The sequence below is a fragment of the Aotus nancymaae genome, unplaced genomic scaffold, assembly GCF_030222135.1.
Source record: "Aotus nancymaae isolate 86718 unplaced genomic scaffold, 86718_ANA_hifiasm-v0.15.2.pri h1tg000141l, whole genome shotgun sequence".
Lineage (NCBI taxonomy): Eukaryota > Metazoa > Chordata > Mammalia > Primates > Aotidae > Aotus > Aotus nancymaae.
Window position 1 is genome coordinate 1,825,986 of NW_026988556.1, and position 21,884 is coordinate 1,847,869.

A 21,884-nucleotide genomic window follows, 5' to 3' on the forward strand; every position below is an offset into this window, starting at 1 on the left:
ATAAATATCGAGAAAATTTGTTGTCAGTAGTCTTGCCTTGTAAGAAATATTAAAAGAAGTTATTTAGAGAGAAGAAAAATAACATAGGTCAGAAACTCTGATCTACCTAAAAAAAAGAGCACGGAAGAAGGAATGATTGAAGGTAAAATAAAAACTTTCATTTTTCTTGGCTGGGTGTGGTGGCTCACACCTGTAATCCCAGCACTTTGGGAGGCTGAGGGGGGCAGATTGCCTGAGGTCAGGAGTTCAAGACCAGTTTGGCCAATATGGTGAAAACTCGTCTCTACTAAAAATAAAAAAAATTAAAAAAAAAAAAATTAGTTGGGCCTAGTGGCATGCGCCTGAAATCCCAGCTACTGAGGAGGCTGAGGCAGGGGAATTGCTTGAACCAGGGAGGTGGTGGTTGCAGTGAGCCGAGATCATGCCACTGCACTCCAGACTGGGCGACAGAGGGAGATTCCGTCTCAAAAAAACAAAGCGAAAAAACAAGTAAACAACAAAAAAAACCTTTTTATTAGTCTTAATTGATCTAACAGATAACAGTTTGTTCAAAATAGTAATAGCAACAATGTATTTAATTATGTATGCCTATGTGTATATAATATATATGCTTTTGTATGCTCATGTATAAGTAAAATGAATGACAGCAATGTCACAAGGGATGGAAGGGAGGAATTAGAAGGGAGGAATGGATTGTTATTACAAGGTGCTCACATTTCCCATGAAATGGTATAGTGTTAATTGAAAGTGGGCTTAGATTAGTTGTAAATGTGTCTTGCAAAATCTAGGGCAACTGCTGAAATAAGTTAAAAAAAAAAAAAAGAAATGGCATAAAGGTAGTGTTAAGAAGTTTGGAGGGGGATAGCAAAATAACTAAATAAAAGAGTTGGAAAATGATTGTTTTTGGAAAGTGGGAGTTGGTGAAAGGCTGGGGACTGTTGCTTTCCGTGAGACCAATTTATGAAACTATTTTCTTTTTACATGTACTATATACATGTATAACTTGGAGAAATGTAAAATTAAATAACAAACAATGAAATGGATAAAAACAATCATATTTATGTTAAGACCCAGTTCTGACTTTTTTTGAGTCAGAAACTTCTCTTACATCAGTAACTTATGGCCAAATGCTAATTTGTATAGCACATAGTCTGGTGATTAATATTTTGATTAAAAAACATAAATGATTGAAATTATGCCCAAACTTTAGTATATTTAAGAGTATTTTCTAAACTACATGATAAGTTTCTCTAGAAAAGATGAGAAAGTTTTCAGTTCGTTAGAGAAAGAAATAATTGAAGATAAGACTACCATTTGCTTCTACATGATAGCCATGCTTTACTTGGCAATGTCCAGAAACTTACCTAAACAGAAGAGCATCATCTGTGAGAAATTTTGGCAAATTGGAGTCTCGTAAAGCTCTTATCAACACCACATCTTCATTTAGGTTTGGGTTTTCTCTTTTTAAAGATCTAAATTCAAAGGAATATTTTGGATAATATCACAAGAATATAAGGTTGAACGTGATTTTCTAAACCTGTGGGAAGGGCAGAGCCCTTCCTCTGAGGATTCCTGCTAGAAGGAGAGGATCATTTTCCCTTGTGTGCTCAGCGTTCATCTCCATCAGAGCACACTGACAAAGCCTGCAATGGCTATGGAGCCTTAAGGAGAATGACAAGGACATCTTCTCAACACACTCCCCAATCCCAATTTCATTCAACCTGAATTCATAGCTCCCTGAATACACCACAATGATTCCTATTCCTGTGATTTTCTTTTCTCTCTGCCCAGAATATCTTGCCTTGTTCTTTGCCTGCTCTTATTTCCCCTTCAAAACCCAGCCTAGTGACTCCCTTCTCTAGAAAGCTCCTGTCCTCTATCCTTCTCAGTGAACCTCGGATGGGTGCGGCCCTGTTGTTGCCCTCCCTGAATTGCAGCCTATGTGACTGCACACCGGTCTGTCTCTACGACCCACTGGACTGTGGCTGTGCTCCTTCAGTGCAAGTGTTATCCAAACTTCTTAGTATTCCTAGTCCTTAAATAGACATCCTGTAAAGAGGGGACATATTATATCTGAGAGGTTAAAAGAACAGTGAGTAGGAAACTGCAGGGAGATTTGTGCAGAACCCAGTGATACAGGAGCCAGGCAGAGGGTTCCTGGATGTGCAGAATCTGAGCCAATGAGCCAGGGCCTGAGAGGAAGGACTAGAGAGAAAATAGGTCATCTCAGAGGCTCTGAACAAGTTGGGGGATTCCAGATATAGTAGTTTGAAGAAGTTATAAAGAGAAAAGTTGGGGCCTGAAAAGAGGAAAGACTGTTTATTAGACACTAGAAAGAAGCTTAGGCTTGGACCCCATTACAAAGACAAAGGTGAAATCTAAGACATAAGCTGCACTGAATTGAAATGAAGTTTCTTTACACTCCTGAGGCTTTCTCAGGCAACATGTATGACTGGCCTTGTTGCATATGCATAACAGACAGTGTGACTTTTAAGTCTAGTCACACCAACTTATGGTGGTAAAGGCTTTGTACACAAAAACCTAATGTCTGAATTTGAGTTCAGGGGAAGTGAATGTTATCCAAAGCCTAGATGGGGATCAGTTTCCATCGAGGATAACCATGTGAGGATTCACAGTAAAGAACTATCATGGGATGAGGGGAGAGAACCTGTGTCGCTTTGTCATGGGAGTGTCAAGATAAGAATGATGACAACAGCAGCAGCCAACATTTATTAATCACTTGCTGTGTGCCAGGCATCTCTCTGAGAGCCTTTCCTGAGTTACCCATTTAATGTGTTTGATCACATGGTTTGGGATTTCACTCTTGACTGCTTTGGTTTCTTACCCAGCCATGACCAGGACAGACTTCACAGCTCTCATGCCAAAGTCGTAGTGATCTTGCTGAGACAGCTGCTCACTGCAAAGCTTATACATCTGAGTCATTTTTCTTGCTAATGTTTTACTGGATTCAAATCCTTCTGAATATAGAATTACCTAGAATAGAAAAAATAATGCAATGCTTATTATATTGAATTGATATCAATGTATCTGCATGATACCAACATATTCAAAATTGACTTTAAGCATTATACCTTCCCAAGTTGTTATGTCATTTAATAAAGAAACATAAAGATTGAAGGGAAAAAGGCTTTCTGTGCCATAGGAAACTAGAAGGCAGAATATTGTATGGGGTATACCTAGGCACTGATTCTGTTTTCCTTCTACAGATGAAGATGTAGCTTTGGGGACATTTGGTTCAAGGAGCAGAAGAGCTCAGTTTTTGAAAATGTTCCTGTCATGAAAGTTTGATGGTGTTATTAGGCCCAAGTACAAAAGCAAGAATTGAGCTTCTCTGATCTGACAGGAGCGCCACCCTAGTGGACAGTGATTGCCACCAGCTCCCTTAGTTTCCCTAGGAGTCAAGGGAAGCCATGCAGATTGTCAGCCTCTCCTCTGCCTTTCTTCTGACAAGTTTCTGCATCCTTGGTTACATTAATCAGATGATGCTTAGTGTCTTTGACAGTGAAGCTGGCTGTGGACCTTTTTTCTATTTATAATCTGCCTGAAAAACTGCAGTTGGCTTTAGATGTGGAATTTGGAATAAGGCAGAGTTCTTACTGGTGTCTGTTTTGTTTTCTGCTCTATCCCTGCTGACTAGGTTAGTGCTCTGCACACAGTAGGTGATTAAAAAAATTTACTGACAGGCCAGGTGCAGTGGCTCATGCCTGTAATCCCAGCATTTTGGGAGGCCGAGGTGGGTGGATTACTTGAGGTCAAGAATTCGAGAGCAGCCTGACCAACATGGTGAAACCATCTCTACTAAAAATATAAAAAATTAGCCGGGCTTGGTGAAAGGAGCCTATAATCCTAGCTACTTGGGAGGCTGAGGCAGGAGAATGGCTTGAACCTGGGAGGAGGAGGTTTCAGTGAGCCAAGATCGTGCCATTGTACTCCAGCCTGGGCGACAGAGCCAGACTCCGTCTCAAAGAAAAAAAAAATTTTGATGACAGAATCTAATTCATTTAAACTCTAAAAGTAGTAAGAACAGCACTCGAAGACTAGACTTTTAAATTTGTCCCATCTATTACTGAGTGATATAACAATAGGACAAAGCACGAGGTGTGGACAATATGTTGGACTGGGCTCTAAACCTGTTTTTTTTTCTTACCAGGTTGGGACAATGAGCAAGTCATTTATTGTTCCTGTTTGTAGAGAGGGTCAAGATACTACCTGCCTTAACTGCCTCCCAACCCCACCATGCCAACAGTGGGTATGGGGGACCCCTGAGTTGCTGTAAGCATTATTCTAATTGATATAGTTTGGATGTTTATCCCTATCCAAGTCTCACATTGGATTATAATTCCCAGTGCTGAAGGTGGGGGCTGATGGGAGGTGTTCGGGTCATAGGGGTGGATCCTCGATCCCCCATGGCTTAGTGCTGCTTTGCAATAGTGAGTGAGTTCTCCTGCAATCTGGTCATTTAAAAGTGTGGGGCACCCCCCACCCACTCTTTCTCTCTCATTCCTGTTTTTGCCATGTGCAGTGCCTGCTCCCGCTTCACCTTCCACCATGAGTAAAAGCTCCTTAAGGCCACCCTAGAAGCCTAGCAGATGCCAGTACCACACTTTCTGTACAGGCTGCAGAGACATGAGCCAATTAAACCTCTTTTTTAAAATAAATTACCCAGTCTCAGGTACTTCTTTATGGCAATGCAAGAAAGACCGAATACACTAATATAGGTTGTAATTTTTCTAATGATAGGCTTTGGCACAATCTATTCTTAAGCAATTACTTTTATTTCACCTAGAAGAATATTTAAAATTAGCTGTTATCACAGGAATTTATTAGCTAAAGGAGTGATCTGTGCTTTCTGAGAAATTCCATCCTAAAGGGGTAGTGTCCCTTGTTATGAAATGCAGCACTGAGCATACAAGGGGCTTTCTGGAGTCCTAACAATGCCTTATATTTTGGTCTTGGTGGTCACATAGATGAATACATGCATAAGAATTCACTGAGCTGCACCCTTATGAGCTGTGCTCTTTATTGTATATAAATTATAACCTAATAAAAAGTGCCATGAAAAATATGCATAAAATGTATCTGGATGCAGTCGCATGTGCCTGTAGTCCCAGCTACTTAGAGGCTGAGGTGGGAGGACTGCTTGAGCTTCATTTGGTTCCAACCTGGGCAGCATAGTGAGACCCTGTTTCTTTCTTTTTTTTTTTTTTTTAAAGTACAACATTTAAATATATCAATTCTTTTTTTAAAAATTATTTTATTTTTAACTAATTAAATATTTATTTATTTATTTTGTGACTACATTATGGGACTGGCTAATTTTTATATTTTTGGTAGAGATGGGATTCCACCATATTACCCAGGTTGTTCTCTAACTCCTGGGCTCAAGCCATCCTTCCACTTTGGCCTCCCAAAGTGCTGGGATTATAGGTCTGAGCCACTGTGCTTGGCTAAACACATCAATTTTTGGCTAGCATTTAAATTCTTGGCTATTTAAACCCAGTTTAAATAGAAAGATGACTAATTAGATACAGAAAAAACAAACACAATTATAAAGAATTAATTTGTTAATGGTTACTATTTTTCAACTAAGTTGATACAGACTTATAAACCATCTCCACCTATCATAGTGAGGCTTCTACTCAACATTCCTTGACTCCAGTAAAAAATAATGTGCAAAGAGAAATAAAAATAATCTGTGTTTTTGTAACCAATTCGGACATTTTAATTCCTAGAGAGGAACTGAAAAACCCCAATTAACTGGTTAATTAAATTCATTGATTCTTTCCAGTTTTAGGGGCCTATTATATTCCATATGCCATTCTGGGTATTATGGATATAGCAGTGAACAACAAACATGCAGAACTTAACATTCCACGTCGCAACAATCATATCCACACTTATTAATGGATAACCATTACTAGGGGCATTCATAACGGAAACTTTCTACATTGATAGAGTTGAATGGTAAATAAAAGAAAGAAGTTTACATTTCTGCTGCTTCATAATGTGATGCTCACCTCTGCAATCAAGGCATAATTTGGAACCATCATCGCAAATGGTCTAAACAGGGCTTTCAAATTATCAGGCAATTCGGTTCTGCCTGCATAACCAGGATTCATCATGATGAAGGCTGCGCAAGTCACCACCAACTTTATTTCCTGCCCCTCAAACATGAATCTAGAGAGCTGTTCAAAGATAAAGTATAAGTTAACACTCCTCCAGACACTTGTAAAACTTTTGACCTAATTATTACTTGAATACGAGACACATGTAATGAAGCACTGAAGCAAAGACTACTGAATCCTGCTGCTGCACAACAGGGAACATTTCTGATTCTGTCCTGCCTACTTCACATCTCTTCTGGGCTCAGTGTTTCCTGATTTCTGCCTCTCTGCATCTGCCTTGCCCAAATTGTCTCTTCCTTCCTGGCCAAGTCCTAAGATCTTCTAGGCCTGAACATTTGCTGAGACTTTTTATTTCAACTTTCTATTTTTTTTTTTTTTTTTTTTTTTTTTTTTGAGACAGGGTTTTGCTTTGTTTCCTATGCTGGAGTGCAAGTGGCATGATCAGAGCTCACTGCAGCCTTGACATCTTAGGCTCAAGCAATCCTCCTACCTCAGCCTGCCCAGTAGCTGGGACCACAGGCATGCTCTGCCATGCCCTGCTAATTTTCTATTCATCTTAGATTTCCTGACCATTAAACCTTCTCCAGTCCCACTTTCTGGTATTCCCCAAGAAATTCCAACCTAATCTTAGTTCTTGAGTTGTTGAGGCCCCACTGTCACAGTTTTTGTCATCTCCCCTCCACTTTTACTCAACAGCAAACACTTGTTGAGCACCTGTTGCAGATGAGGCACTAGGTGAGGCATGGAGGCACACAGCTGAAGGATCCTCACTCTTGAGCCCTCCAGAAACTCCCAGGCTTGCTGTCTGCAATCAACCTGGAAACCATGATCACAAAGTGCAACATATGCTACAGTGCAGGTGTGTGCAAAGCCTATGGGGGTAGCAGGCAACCTGCTTGGGATCTGAAGAAGGAAGAAGGATGTTTCAGGTAGGAGAACAGGGGCACCATTCCAGGAAAAGGGAGCAGGAGCAAGAAATCACTGGGCGTTCCGGAAATGACCAGCAATTCACTTTGCTAAAGGGCAAAGTTCCAGAAAGTATAGTTAGGCTGGGCCTAAGCATCTTGATTGTTTACTGCTAATCTAAAACTAAGGAATTTAGATTTTGTCCCATGTTTTGGGGGAAGCAGAGAAGACTCCTAAGTAGATCGATAGAATTAAAGTTGGCAGCGAAGAGGTTAGACAGGCTACAGACAGGGATACCAGTGAGGAACGATCACTGGGGACATGAGAGCCAGAATTCAAGAGGCGTAAGTGGGGAGGAGAAGCATCTCACAGATAAAATTAACAGGATTTGGTGATGGCTTAGATTCTGGGACTGATAGTGATGGGTCAATTCCAAGGTGAGTTCTAGGTTTCTAGTTGGGCCACTAGATGAGGGTGCTATTAACAGGCATGAGGAACACAGGGGAAGACCAAGATGGAGTAGGGTGATGTGCCACAGCCTGGAGGAGAGAATGTGTGGTGCAACTGGAGACCATTTCTGCTGCTGCTGAATGGTTGTTTGTGCTAGCGAACCTCTCCATTTCTGTGGTTTAGTTTATCTATGCCAGGGGATATACCCTACTCCAGCTGTCTCATTTGGCACTGGCAGCTTGAGGATGAGGCTGGTTATCCGCAGATGCTCTCCTATCTTCCTCTGCCCTCATATGACTGTTCTCTAGTGACAAAGCTTCAATCCTGCCTCTGCCTCTACTGTCTCTGGTCCCTGTCCCCTTACTCCATACACTTTGCTCTCAGTGAATTGCTCAGCCAGATGATAATCACTTGCATAATACGGACTATGCTATCTCTGTATTTAAAGATCTTGTATTTAACATAGGCCTCCCCAGAGTATGCGGGAACAGGAGAGAGTACAGATAAGGGAGCTTAGATTTTAGGATCTGATAAATTTTGGTGTCCGTGAAAATATTTTTTAACTTTGAATTATTTCCACCTATTACGTTGGGGGAAATGACATAGGCTTCATATAGGTTTGGTGTAAGATGAAATATGTGTGAGCACATACCACAATGACTTACACAATTTAGCAGCTCACTAAAGTCCAAGTCATGATTTCTTTTTATTTGTTCTATAACTTGCTTTTTTGCAGAGGCGATAATCAAAATATTTAACAATTCTTACCAGGGTGCCTTCCAATGAGATAGCCTCTGCCTCTGAAGCTAGAGCTGAGTCTAGAGTCCTCCAAGCTATGCTAGGATGAACTCTTATTGGTGTACCCAGGGGAGGTCTGAGGCTCTTCTGAAAGGACCAAGGGAGTAGTGGGGGCCCTCACAGGGCTTGGAGCAGTGCTGTTTTGGTTTGCAGAGGCTGAACACCAGTGCTGCCCATTGTGACCAGATCTCAGAAGGTCAACACAGAGTGGTAGAGACTTGGTCCCAACCTTCACTGCCATCAGTTTCTGAATATGAAAACCCCTCTCTAGAGACATGTTTATAAGGGGCTAAAACAAATTTTAAATAACAGGACCACTCAGTATCTTCATCTGACCTCATTCTCTTTAGATTTTCCAGTCCAGTTAGTTCTGGAGAGCCAAGGTACCCTTGAGATCCCGTAATCTGTGTAGCTATTCCTCCCTAACTTTTTTAGTACCTCTTTCCTAAAATGTCACTTCCTGTGAGTTAATTGCAAACTTAAGGACTGCTACCATGATAGTCGATTGCCCAATGCCTTACCTTTGCCGCTTTGGCATTCCTAATGGTAATGAGTTGCTGTGCAATGACGGATAGAACTTCTATGTCAATTCGATTAAATTCATCAAAGCAGCACCAGGCCCCTGACTGTGCCAAGCCACTGAAGAAGCGCCCCATCATCTGAAATCAAAATAAAGCAGTTCAACTTTGTATTGCGTAGTTCAACTCCTTCAAAACTTAAATTTTGAGCTGAAATGTAAAAAAAGGTGGTATCTACAAATACGCAATAGTTTTATGTGAATATTGGACTCTGCCAGAAGTAAACACTTTTCTACATGAGGAAATATCTTTTTGAGTCTAAGTGATTTGAATCTGTTTTATTTTTAAATAAAATGACAATCTGACCAATTTTCCTTCTTGTTTATAAACTCCACTCACCTATGTAAATATGTAATAGACACCCAAATAATCTAACACATGGAATGTACAAACTTAAGGACTTTAAAAAAACTTGAAAAATTTTACTAATGGAAGATTTCATTATCTTTAGAAGGTATTCTAGAAGGCAGACACACACAAGAACTACTGAGCAGAAGGCATAGCAGCGCAGATTATGGCAATGATTCTTAATTTCTTCTACAGCAGAATCCTAATGGTGGAGGAAAATAAGTATGTACCATCTAAAGTGTTGCATTTCTTTTGGGGACTTGAGATATTGGTTAAGCATGTGTACAAATCTTGCATTATACCACAGATCTATCTCTTTAACAATAGAACTAATGGTTTTAAAATTTCAAGGTGGTCAACTGAACTACTTCCTCCCCTTCCTCTGATTCCCACAAAACACAGAGAGACTGATAGATCGGCGTCTCTCTCTCCTTTTCTGTGTCCACACTTAATACCTGTACTTGCTTGATAAAAACATAATGGAAAGGGAAACCAGCAGGAAGAAAGTTTTGGATAAAAAGCTGGAATAGGCTAGGCACAGTGGCTCACGCTTGTAATCCCAGCACTTTGGGAGGCTGAAGTGGGCAGATCACGAAGTCAAGAGATGGAGACCATCCTGGCCAACATGGAAACCCCGTCTCTACTAAAAATACAGAAATTATGTGGGTGTGGTGGTACGCACCTGTGGGACTACGTGGGACATGTGAAGCCTGCTGGCCACACATTCTGTACTTCCACAGAGCTCTTGGTAGTTCTTTCATTCAAGGAAGGGCCATTTGGGTGAAACAAGCTGTTTATACTAATTAAATTAGTTCTTCATCTATACTTATAAACCAAAATAAGTAAGATTCAAGAAAGAGAAGGAATGAGAAGAATGAACTAATGAGGAACTTTAGAGAAAGTGGAGATAATGTAGAAGACAAAATAATTTTACAAAATTCAAATGGAATTCTCAGAGAGATTTGGGAGGGAAACACATTCCTAAAATAAAACAAGATACTCTATAAAAGGAATTAGTCAGAGATAAGAAATAGTCCCAGGAAATTAGTAATAACATAGCCAAGAGAAGAGAAATGGAATGAATGGATGGAATGATAGCACGGGCAGGACTAAAGACCAAGTTGGTATTCTGTACAACAAAGCTGAGGAACGCTTCCATGTTGTGAAGGAATGGTCTTCATACTTAGGATACATGTAAGCCCTGGCATACATGCAGACTTCCCAAGGGATACTTAAGAACAAACAGTTTTAAAGGAAATAACAGAGAAAATTCCAGATCTTGATCTGTGATACAGACTCTTTGCTAATATTTTTCTCTCTGAGAACATGTCTGTGGTCATGCTGGTTCTTGATTTCCATTTGCCCTTCAAAAATGACCCTCTTTCTCTGCCAATCCTGGCTGTGCAGTTTGTGCCTGGCTGTGGAGGAGAGTGGGGGGTTTGAAATCCAGCCCTGACATGGCTGGTGAGTTGGTGTACATGTGCCACATGCATAGAGGCTCAGTAGATGATACTAGCAGCTTTGCTCTTATCCAAACCAAATCTTGCTATGGACCATTGCCCCAGATGCAAAAACCTCCAGGGTGCCAAAGGAGCAGTTCCAAACATTGATCAGGAACACAGGAAGGCTTGCAATGACTGACTGGCTAACAAATACTTTCTCAAGTCAAGTAATTTCCAATTCTTTGTTTTCAGCAAAAGTGAAGGACAGAGTCAATGCCTACAGGTCAAAGATAACCAGAAACACACCTGTAGTCAAACACAATTGAGTTTACCACTTGTTCCAGTAAGGGAGACCACACACTGGGGAACCAAGGATTCTCTCAGTAAAAGGACATTAGGAGGATTTGGGCTTTTGTTAGAAAATTCTGGGGAAGGGTCAGTGAAGAAAGGTTTTGCTTTGTTAATTTTTGAGAGCTACTGTAACAAATTGCCATAAACTGAATGGCTTAAAGCAGCAGCAATTTATTATCTAACAGTTCTAGAGGCTAGAAGTCTGAAATCAAGGTATCAGCAAAGCCATGCTTGATCTGAAGGCCCTCGGGGAGGATTCTTCCTTGTCTCTTGGTAGCTCCTAGTGGTTGCTGGCAACCCTTGGGATTCCTTAGCTTCTTGTACTGCATCACTCTGATTTCTACCTCCTGTATACCGTCACTTGGCCATCTTCTCTGTGTGTCTATATCCACATTTTTCTCTTCTTATAAAGGCACTAGTTATTGGATTAGGGCCCATACAATTCCAGTATGACCTCATTTTAAACATCAGAATCTTTACAAATATAAAGACTCAAATTAGGTAACATTCACAGATACTAGGCATGAGGACTTGAGCATATTTTGAGGGAACACAATTCAATCCACAACACTGTGGATTAGGTGCCGGTAGGATATCATAATAATATTACCTAGAAGGCTGATGGATAGCTGGCTGAGGCTATCATTGGTAAAGGTGAAGCAGTTACACAGGTTAGCCGGGAGAGGGGGATGTTAGATTATTTTTGTGGTTTGGACAGAATTCTTGTGTGTTCTCAGACACGATTATGGCATCTCATTCCATAATGGATGCATTGTGACCTGGTCTGTAGTTGGTGGTCTGTGAAATTGTTTGTGTTCAACTGGAGAAGCAAATAGTCTGAGACAGGTCAGCTTTCAGCTGACAGCAGTCAGGGGCTATTTTGTTTTGTTTTTCAGAGATGAATTGTGTAGCAATTAATTGACCATTAGAAATAAGTTTTGGTGTTATTTCTACCATTTTATTTTGTGATGATTTCTACTTTAAAAAATCCTTATATTTTGAAAGATTTCAAACATAGACAAGGGGTGAAAGAACGTATACATCATCCAGCGTAACAATTACCAATATTCTGCTATTTTCAAAATACTCTCCAACATTTTTTGTTGTTACAGTATTTTAAAGCAAACCCTAGGCATCATATTATTTCACCATAAACTCTGTAACATGTAAAAACCCCAAAATTACCCAAATCAATACTGTTAACTTACTCAAAGAAAAATCCAATAAATATTTTATATCATGTTCAATTTTTCTCAATGGTACTAATATTGTCCTTTTACAGTTGGTTTGTTCGGATAAAGATATAAGCAAAGTAGAAACATTGCATTTGGTTACTGTGTCTCTTAAATCTCTTTAAATTATAGCAGTTCCCTGAATCCCCTCTCTTTTATGCAATTCATTTTTGAAGGTCTGTAAGTTATTTTTCCCTACAGAATTCCCCTGATTCCATATTTAGCTGATTGTATTCTTGTGGTGTTAACATGTTCCTCTATCTTATACACTGTACTTCTTGAAAACTAGAGACTGAAGTAGATTTATAAGTTTGCAGTTTAATTGTTTTGAACAGGAATAATTGATAGCTTACATATCATAACAGGAGATACGTATTTCCTAATTGTCAAAGTTGTGACTGACCAGTAGATTACTAGCTGTACTTGTCCATTATAAATTTTCTAATTGGTCTTTAGTGGTTTTAGCAATAAAGGCCATTGCTAGATACATTATTTTTTAAACGTTGCAAAATACCAATTTATAATGTTATCATCCTTTCTGCATTTATTAATTGTGATTATTCTATAAGGAATTTTCCTCATCAACTTTTTTATTACCCCCCAAAACAGTCCACAGAAAAGGCAGGATAAATACTTAATTCTTTTTCTTTATCAATTTTTCAAATAAGTTGTTGCTCTGGAAACCTCCAAGGTGATCAATGAATTTTGTTTTATACTTTTTCATTAATCATTGTATATTAATGAATTTAAAAATGTTTTATGTGTTTTGATCCACTTCAGTTATTATTATCATTCTCACATTGTCCCATCTTTGGTCAATGAAGAACCCCTTTTAGTAACATTCTGATTACTAATATGATCACATAAATTTTTGGTATTTTGTTGTTGTTGTTTCAGATAGGACAGGATGTTGCAGGCTCATTTTATGCAACATCCTAGAGCCAGCTCTGGTTACTTTTAGTAGGAACAGGTACTTAAGACTACAGTCTGGGTACTGGAGGTGATCACTGTTTTTAGGCTGTCAGTGTCCCTTTTTAGAGGACAGAACTAAGAGATAACACTTAACTGAGAGAAGAAATCAGTATCAAAAACATATTAAAAACCTGCTACTCAATTTTAAAAAGCATAAGCAAGCCAAGAGAACACGAGGAAATGAAGTAAATAGGTATTTCATAGATGAGAAATCCTAGATTGAAAAGACATTTAACCTCACTAGTGACCAGGGGAATGCAATGGGATACCATTTCATGCTTCTCAGATTGACAACAGTTATGGAGCCTGACAGCATGGTCAAGGATGTGAAGTGTAGGCAGCTCTCATATTTTGAACTTTTTTTGTAACATTTTGAAAATATTAGAGATTTTCAAAAATATAAAACAGTGGGACTTTTTTTGTTTGGAAGGTTTTCAACAAAAACATGTTTATGTTAACATATATTAGGTTTACTGTTACTTTTTAAACAAAAATTTATATATATATATATATTACACAGTATTGAATTCAGGGTAAGGTTTTTCAATACAGTGATATATATATATATATGTACATATATATATACACATATTGAAATACAGTATTGAAAAACCTTACCCTGAATTCCCGCCTCCCACATATTTCATGTTCAATATGCCATTCACTGAATTGCCAATTTCCTACCGTAAGCTTAGTCCTTATTCCTAGGTTTCCCTGCTATTCCATCTTATACCTCATCTCATTTCTTTCTTCTTACTGACATGTATAGATTTTTTATTTTTTCACCATTTGACAAATCATCCCTAGCCTTGATTCTTACCCAGACTACCCAGACCACTATGTGTTGACTCTTCTCCTTGCTCTATTCATTCCACTTTAGCCATTCTTTGCCTCATTTCTTTTCCCTTGCTTGTGATCACTCCATCCTCACCTTATTTTGTTATGTCATGTTGCAAATAGAGAAAAACACATAAAACACTTAATGTTAATATTCAGATGCAAGAACTATACCTTGTAGTCCAAACCATCGGAACAGTTAAAGACCACACACTGGATGGCAAGAGCTTTTGCCAGATCTTTAGTAGTCTCTGTTTTCCCAGTGCCAGCAGGACCAGCTGGTGCACCCCCAAGGTCAAGCTGCAAAGCTCCCATGAGGCATAGATAGCAGCGATCCTGAAGAAAGCAATGAATTATCATTACAAAGGGAACCGACTCAGGTCACAAATTAAGTCATTTCCTTTCTATGGGGGAAGGATTACTATTTTCTATGAAAAATATAGCAGTTAAAATACACCAAAAGATCCATGCACATAATTAAATAATGCAAATCTTTGCTTTACAAACATGTATTTATAGTAAATCCTTTTAAAAGTTAATGTCATATAAAACTTTTTAAGACTTTTGATTGAAAAGCACTCATGTCAATATTAACTTAAGTGATCAATAACTCACTGTGAGAGGAGTAATAACCAATCTTGGGCATGCACCCAAATATTCATAGCCATAAGTGTACTGAGAGAGTGCCATTCTGGCCACGCAATTATCCAGGTCTGTATCCCAGTAATAGCGCAGTTGTCTCTGCCAGTCAAAGGATTCAACTGTCTCCACCTACATGCGATATACATATTAGATATGCTCATTTCAAAAAGAAGTGTGTAATTTTACTTAAATGAAATAGTTACCTTAGATTGAATGAGTTCAGTGACTATATCTCTTGCATGCACATCAATAGTAATCAATGCAGTTAGGATGTTTCTGTGTAATTTTGGAAGACTGCCTCGAACTATTGTAGCCAGGGCATTTAATCTCTACAAATTAAAAAAAAATTGTCATGGTGAATTTTCCAATATCAGCTTACATATATACATTATCTCTTTCACCATTTAATTTGGAGAGACATTGCTAAAAACCATCTAATTTTAAGAATCTATAATTCTGTGACCAAACAGGACAATACTTTTATTTAATTCCCATAAGACTTCTGTGAAATATATACTGTCTTTACCCCACTGTACATTTGCAGAAACTGGAGGTCAGAGAGCATAAGTAACTTGATGGCAGGCATACAATTATGAAGTAACAAAAATGAGACCTGAGTAGACATTTGCCTTGAGGAAAGCCCATGCTCTTAACTACTATGTGATGATTCTCTAGAGGAGCGTGTTCTCCCTAAAAATTAAATGTAGTTAAAGGTGATACTCTTCAATTTTAGGGGTGGTTTTTCCATTAATAATCAGAAAATCTGAGCATTTTAACTTAGCCAATAACTGAATAAACGAAAACATTTTTGGAAAGAGTGAGCTAAATTTTTACTTGATCTTTACTAAATAATTAAATCTTTTTCAAAGAAAAGCAGTGCCTCTGAGGACCTTGCACCATTGTGCTGAAATGTCACTTAGTAAGGCCAACCCTGATGTGGGACCACCTCTACATAGAGGCAATGGAACTTTCTTTAGGGAGTCATTTCTCTTTTCTGAAGCTATGGAGATGAAATTTATTTGAGGGATTTCATGAGAGTGTTTTCTCTTATTTCAATAAAGTTGTTTTATTCAGTAAATAAATATTTATTGAATGTTTACATATAAATATATAGAGAGAGTGGTTTTATTTCAATAAAGTTGTTTTGTTCAATAAAGCTCTTTCATTTTTCTGTTTTAAGGGTGAATCTTTAATATAGTATTGCTTGGAAGTAGAATTGAATTGGAAGTTAAAAGTTGGCCTTTGTCCTTACCAGACATACCATTTGTAAATATTTTCCTTAATTCTCTAGGTTGCCTTTTCACTCTGTTGATTGTTTCCCTTTGCTGTGCAAAAGCTTTTAAGTTTGATATAATCCCATTGATGTATTTTTTGCTTTTGTTGCTTGTGCTTTTGGTATCATATCCAAGAAATCAATGCCAACGCCAATGTCAAAGATTTTCACTTATGTCTTCTTCTAGGAGTTTTACAGTTTCAGGTCTTACATTTAAATCCTTAATCCATTTTGAGTTGATTTTTGTGTATGGTGTAAGATAAGGGTCTAATTGCTCCTAGAACTCAATAGCAAAAACCAAATAACCCAACTGAAAAATGAGCAGGGGACTAGCATAGACATTTCTCAGAAAAAGGCATACAAGGGGCTAACTAGGTATATGAAAAAAGGCTCAATGTCACTAATCATAAGGGACATGCAAATAAAAACCATAATGAGATGTCGTCTCACAACTGGTAGGGTGACTATTATCAAAAAATCAAAAGATAACCCATGTTGGCAAGGGTGTGGAGAAAAGAGAACCCTGGTATGCTGCCGGTGGGAATGTAAACATGGTGCAGCCATTATGGAAAACAATATGCTGGCTCCTCAAAAAATTAAAAATAGAACTACCATATGACCCAGTAATCCCACTCTGGTACATATCCAAAAGAAATGAAGTCCAAAGGAGATTATCTACACTCCTACGTTCATTGCAGCATTATTCACAACAGCCAAGATGTGGAAAAAACCTAAGTGTCCATCCATGGATGAATGAATAAAGAGAATGTGAACTGGGCATGGTGGCTCATGTCTGTAATCCTAGCACTTTGGGAGGTCAAGGCAGGAAGACCACTTGAGGGAAGCTTTTGAGACCTGCCTGAGCAATACAGTGAGACCCTGTCTCTACAAAAAATAATAATAATGATAATTAGCCGGGTGCTATGATTTTATCCCTGCACTCCAGCCTGGGAGACAGAGTGAGATCCTCTTTCTTAAAAAAGAAAAAAAAAAAAAAAGAAAAAAGAAAATGTGGTATACACATACAATGAAATATTTATTATTCCATCTTAAAAAAAGGAGGAAATCCCATTACCTGTAACACCATGATTGAACCAGGTGGATATTAAGCTAAATGAAATGAGTCAGTCATAGAAAGATAAGTCCTGCATGCTCTATTTATGTGAGGTCTAAAATAGCTAAATTTATAGAAAAGGAGTAGTATGGTGATTACAGGGAGCTAGGGAGAGGGGGAAATGTGGAGTTGCTGTTCAACAAGTATAAAGTTTTAGTGCTATTTAAATGCTATTTAGTAAAATAGCATTTCCTAGCTATAGCTAAAAGCTCTTGATGGTATTTAAATTCTTTGAATCATTTATTGTTTGTTAGTTGCCTGACAGTTCTACAAAACAGCAGAAATAGAATTAAAGCCTAGAAATAGAAATGGCATGAATCTGGAGGTTTTCCTGGACTAAATAAACTTCCCTGAGAGGTATGCAGGAACTAGTGAACACAGTTTGTCCTTAAAAGTTGCAAACCATTATAACCCTGATGTTTTATTCTGGAATTGTTTTTCCTCCTATTTTCACAAGTATTCATATAAATACTACACAAACATTAAAGTAGTGTCTCTAAAAAAAGTGGAACGCAAATCATTTTAGTGAGAATTCCAAAACTTTGTAAGTCATGTCAGCACATGAGAATTTCTGAAAAAGTGAATTTGCATTAACCATGCTTAAAAAACCCACACTAAGACCATCTTGCAAGTCAACAATGTCACCGTGTCACAGATCTCACCTCAAAATTTACTTTTTCAAAATCCTCCAGGGCCGCTATATGATTACTGTCTTCTGTTTCCAGGCATTTGGTCAAATCACGGCACCACATAATTTGAGAAATGGTCAGGATAACCTGCAAGAAAACATCCTTCTTAAATATGTGATGTATATCACCGAAAATTAATTCAGAAATATGAAATGTGAGTGTGAGTTACTTGAGAAGGGTGGCCAGCAATCACCCAGTCTGTCCTCAGCTTCCCCTGATAGTCAGCGATGGCAGCTTTGCACAGGTGCCGCAGAGATGTGAACATGGCTTCTTCCACTTTACCAAGCCATTCTTCTACATTGCCTTGGGCCTTGAGGCCTTTCCCCAAGCTAACCTAAAAGGTAATCAGAGCATTGATGAAGTAGCTTTTGTGGGACTTGTAAGCTGTATACCTTCTGTATTTCCATGACAGAATCCTGAGCTATGTAAATGCTGAAGCCTGACCGCAAATACTGAAACTTCTATTGATATTCCACTATACAGCTATCTCCTTTCGCCCCACCTATTGCTTCATTTTACTGCTTCCACTTGGAGTCAACTCCCTGAAAGAGGAGTCTATATGCACTGCATGGATTTCTTCACTTATTTTCACTTTCCTACTTGCTGCCATCTGATTTTTGTCTCCGATCACTTCTGTAAACCTGTCTACTAAGGTTACCCAGGTCCTCCCAACTCGAAAGTTCAAATGACACTTTTCAGTTCTTGTATCTATTTTTTTGGACTTCCAATGGCCTGTCATGACTGATTTGGTTTCTTTCATCTGCTCTTCTTCTAACCTGTCTTTAAATTTCATGTTTTCCCAAGATTCTATCCTTGGTCTTCCCCTTTCTCTTTTGCACCAGTGATGAGCAAATTCTTTTGCAAGAGGATCAATTCAGAACAAATAAAGGTTTATATGTTCCCATAGATACACACTGTGTTCTTACTGGACCCAATTCCTTGGCATTTCCCTGCACAGTTCCTGTGTCTGCAATGTCACCCATGTCCATGTAGAAGATACTCCCCCTTCCATCTTACTTGACTTTGTGTATGTGTACATATATGTGGCTCTCCTCTGTGAAGCCACTTGGTTCCTCACAGTGTGCTAATATATTCACTCTCTTAGTGTTCCCCACATACCAGGAGCTGGGCAATGCCCTGGAGATGCTGCCTCTAGCAACTAACATTTCCATAGTGCTTATTGGGTACTGCTTTAGTATACTATCCCCTGAACAGGCTCATCATTCCATTAATCAGATACAATTACTAATCCCCATCTTTTGGATGAGATTAAAGGGTAGGACTTAGTTCAAGTGGCCTGATAGTAGAACCAATGCTCTTAATCAGTCCACTGGCGTGCCTTTTGTGGAGAGTTGAATAAGACATGGTTCTAGTTTGCTCCACTCTATTTCCAACAACAGAACACATGTCTTTGTTACTGTATTTTCTGTGGTGATTTTCAGTTGTTTTTTTGACTACTTCTCTGCTAGACTTTGAGCTCTTTGAGGGCAAGAATTTTATTTTGGTTATTCTTGAAGCTGCTGAGCCAGCAGTGTATTTGTATGCTTAGAGTGAGAATAACCCTAGAAGAGTAACAAAGTTCATCATAAAGAAATATAAACAAAAGCACCTCACCCTTTCTCCCTCTGGTGACAGCATTGCTAAAATATCATTAGTATAAACCTTTTCTGGTTCTCCATCAATGCCAGGAATCTTTCCTTCGGCAGGAGGCATGAGAGCAAATTCGAGCTTTGAAATGGAGTCGAAGCATTTCCTTAAGTGTGGCTGCACAGCCTGTGGATTTCGTGTCTGGGCCAAAATCTCCAGAAGTTCATCATTTGACAAGAAGTAAAATCTGCAGTAAAGAACATCCTTAAAATGTAAGTTGAAATTGAAGTAAAGTCTTAGATAGACATAAAAGATAAATTCCTTAGCCACATCTCTTCCCTGTCTACCAATTTCCTGGACTTCCAATTATTCGGTCATGGGTTTCTGGGGAGGCCACATATCTCTAAACATGATTTCTGTGAAAATTAGTGATGATGCACCTAGGTGTGATGATGCATACCTAGAATTAGTGCCTAGTACATAAAAGATATGTACATAAAAATTGTAAAAATGCTAGAAACTGTTGTGTTCACATATCTGTTTTACCTGGCTTTAAGCCTCCAGAGTGAAAACATATTATTTGTTTTCCCTAAAATCTGGCCTAGTATGTCACACATAACTGGTATTCAGTACATGATTTGTTGAAGAGTTAATAGATGGACGGGTAGTTGCAGGAGAACCTTATTGGGTTCTGTGAATGTGTACTGGGCCATTCTCTTAACCCAAAGGTATGCACTATTCCCTGCAGTACATGCTACTGTGAAAAGGGGCATAATATAATTTTGCCAGCACACCATTTCCAACCATGTGAAGCTATGTAGAAACAAAACATTTATGTATATTTCAATATTATTACCAGCAAGATAGGTAAAGGAAATTATAAACTTACAGAAGATTATTTTGCCATAGATTGGGGTTGGCAAATAACAGCCCACAGGACAAATCTGGCCCACCACTAGTTTTTGTAAATAAAGCTTCATTGTCACACAGCCATGCAGACATACTGTCTGTGGTTCCTTTTGTGCTACAATAGTGGACCTGGCTACAGAGACTGTAAAGCCTACAAAGCCTTGAGTATCTACTATGTGACCTTTTATGAAAGAAAAATTGTTTGTGTCTCCTCTCGAAAACCCAGAATATTCTAAATGCCAGTCTTCGTGTAATATAGTTTTTGTATTATGTGTAATCTCTCCAAATCACTCAAAAGGAATTTGATTTATTTTTCCAACTGACTATCCTAGTTCATATTAAAACAGGTTAGAGCAATTAACTATTAGTGTTTAAGACAGTGATTTCCAAATTTTTTTTTCAGTCAAGGATCCTTTTTATTGCTGTTCCTATCTCTAACTCGCTTATGTTTTGGAGGACTAAATGTATAAACCAGCAGTTAGTAAATGCTCTAGATTGTTGATTGTCAACTTAGCAATATCCCTGCATCAGGGAAAAGCTGGAATGACATTTCTAGAATCTCTTTCCAGTAAGGTTTTAATTTAGATGCTGCCTATGAGACGCTCTTCTATGTGACTGAGAAGGTAGAAGGAAGCAAAGCCATTACTCCCCAACTTGAGCATGGATGACTGAAGTGGGTGGGATTTTATCTTTGGTTTTCAGGTGTCCTCCTGACAATTCCTCCCTTTCTTGTTGCAGGAAGCTGACACTTTGGTGGCACTTCCCTGAGACCTCTGCCTGTATTTCTGGATTTCCTCAAAGTGGTCCTCAGTTCTTCCCTTCTTCTGCCTCTAGCACCAGTGAAAACTTCTAATTCCCTGAATGAAACTTTTGCTCTAAACACCTAGAGTGGCTTCTGTGTTTTTGGCCAAACCTTTCCCAAGTAATATAACCAGATGTTAAAGTTTCAGTTTTGGCTGAAGTTCTAGGACTAGAGTTGTCACATTTCAAAGTGAGATATCAGGTCACCTGGGGCTGACTCATAAGGAGATGGGTAAAGACTCTGGAGTTCTCACTTGCCTGAGGATATGAAAGTGTAAAAGCTGAAAAGACTGGACAGCTAGAGATAGGAATATTTTTTTGGTAGAGAGATGCGCTAAGGGTGCTTGCTATGCCCATGAGAAAGGGTGGGGTTCACTCTCCTCAAGACTAGCCATCTCAGAAAGCTTAACATGGATTTCCACCAATTAACCTAAAGAAAATTGCTCAGGCAACACCAGTCTCTAACCGTTTATGCACACATCTGTGCACACATACACACATGCACAGGCACACATATTCATTCAACAGTAATATGATAAAGCAATTGGGTAATGAAGAATCATTTCAATTTGTGAGATCTAAAAATCAAAACAATTGAACTCATGGAGATAGAGAGTAGAAGGATGGTTACCAGAGGCTGGGAAGGGTAGTGGAAGGATTGGGGTTGGGGAGGTGGGGATATTTAACGGGTACAAAAAATAGGAAGAGTGAATAAGACTTAGTATTTGATAGTACAACAGGGTGACTATAGTCAATAATAATTTAGTCATCAATAATAATTTAATAGTCAATAATAATTTAATTGTACA

The 21,884-nt window shown here is 38.6% G+C and overlaps 1 protein-coding gene across 1 annotated transcript in view; it reads right to left on the reverse strand.

Moving 5' to 3' along the window:
- Positions 1 to 21,884, reverse strand: part of LOC110569221 (dynein axonemal heavy chain 6-like) — a 208,451-nt gene that overhangs the window by 136,594 nt on the left and 49,973 nt on the right. Inside the window, exons 12-21 of the mRNA XM_064371611.1 lie at positions 19,393 to 19,612; positions 17,948 to 18,112; positions 17,752 to 17,865; positions 14,906 to 15,031; positions 14,676 to 14,831; positions 14,235 to 14,396; positions 8,822 to 8,959; positions 6,039 to 6,206; positions 2,846 to 2,994; positions 1,365 to 1,472 (exon numbers count right to left, since the gene is read on the reverse strand). Coding sequence (XP_064227681.1) covers positions 1,365 to 1,472; positions 2,846 to 2,994; positions 6,039 to 6,206; positions 8,822 to 8,959; positions 14,235 to 14,396; positions 14,676 to 14,831; positions 14,906 to 15,031; positions 17,752 to 17,865; positions 17,948 to 18,112; positions 19,393 to 19,612 — 1,506 coding nt within the window. The remainder of the gene's footprint in view (positions 1 to 1,364; positions 1,473 to 2,845; positions 2,995 to 6,038; positions 6,207 to 8,821; positions 8,960 to 14,234; positions 14,397 to 14,675; positions 14,832 to 14,905; positions 15,032 to 17,751; positions 17,866 to 17,947; positions 18,113 to 19,392; positions 19,613 to 21,884) is intronic.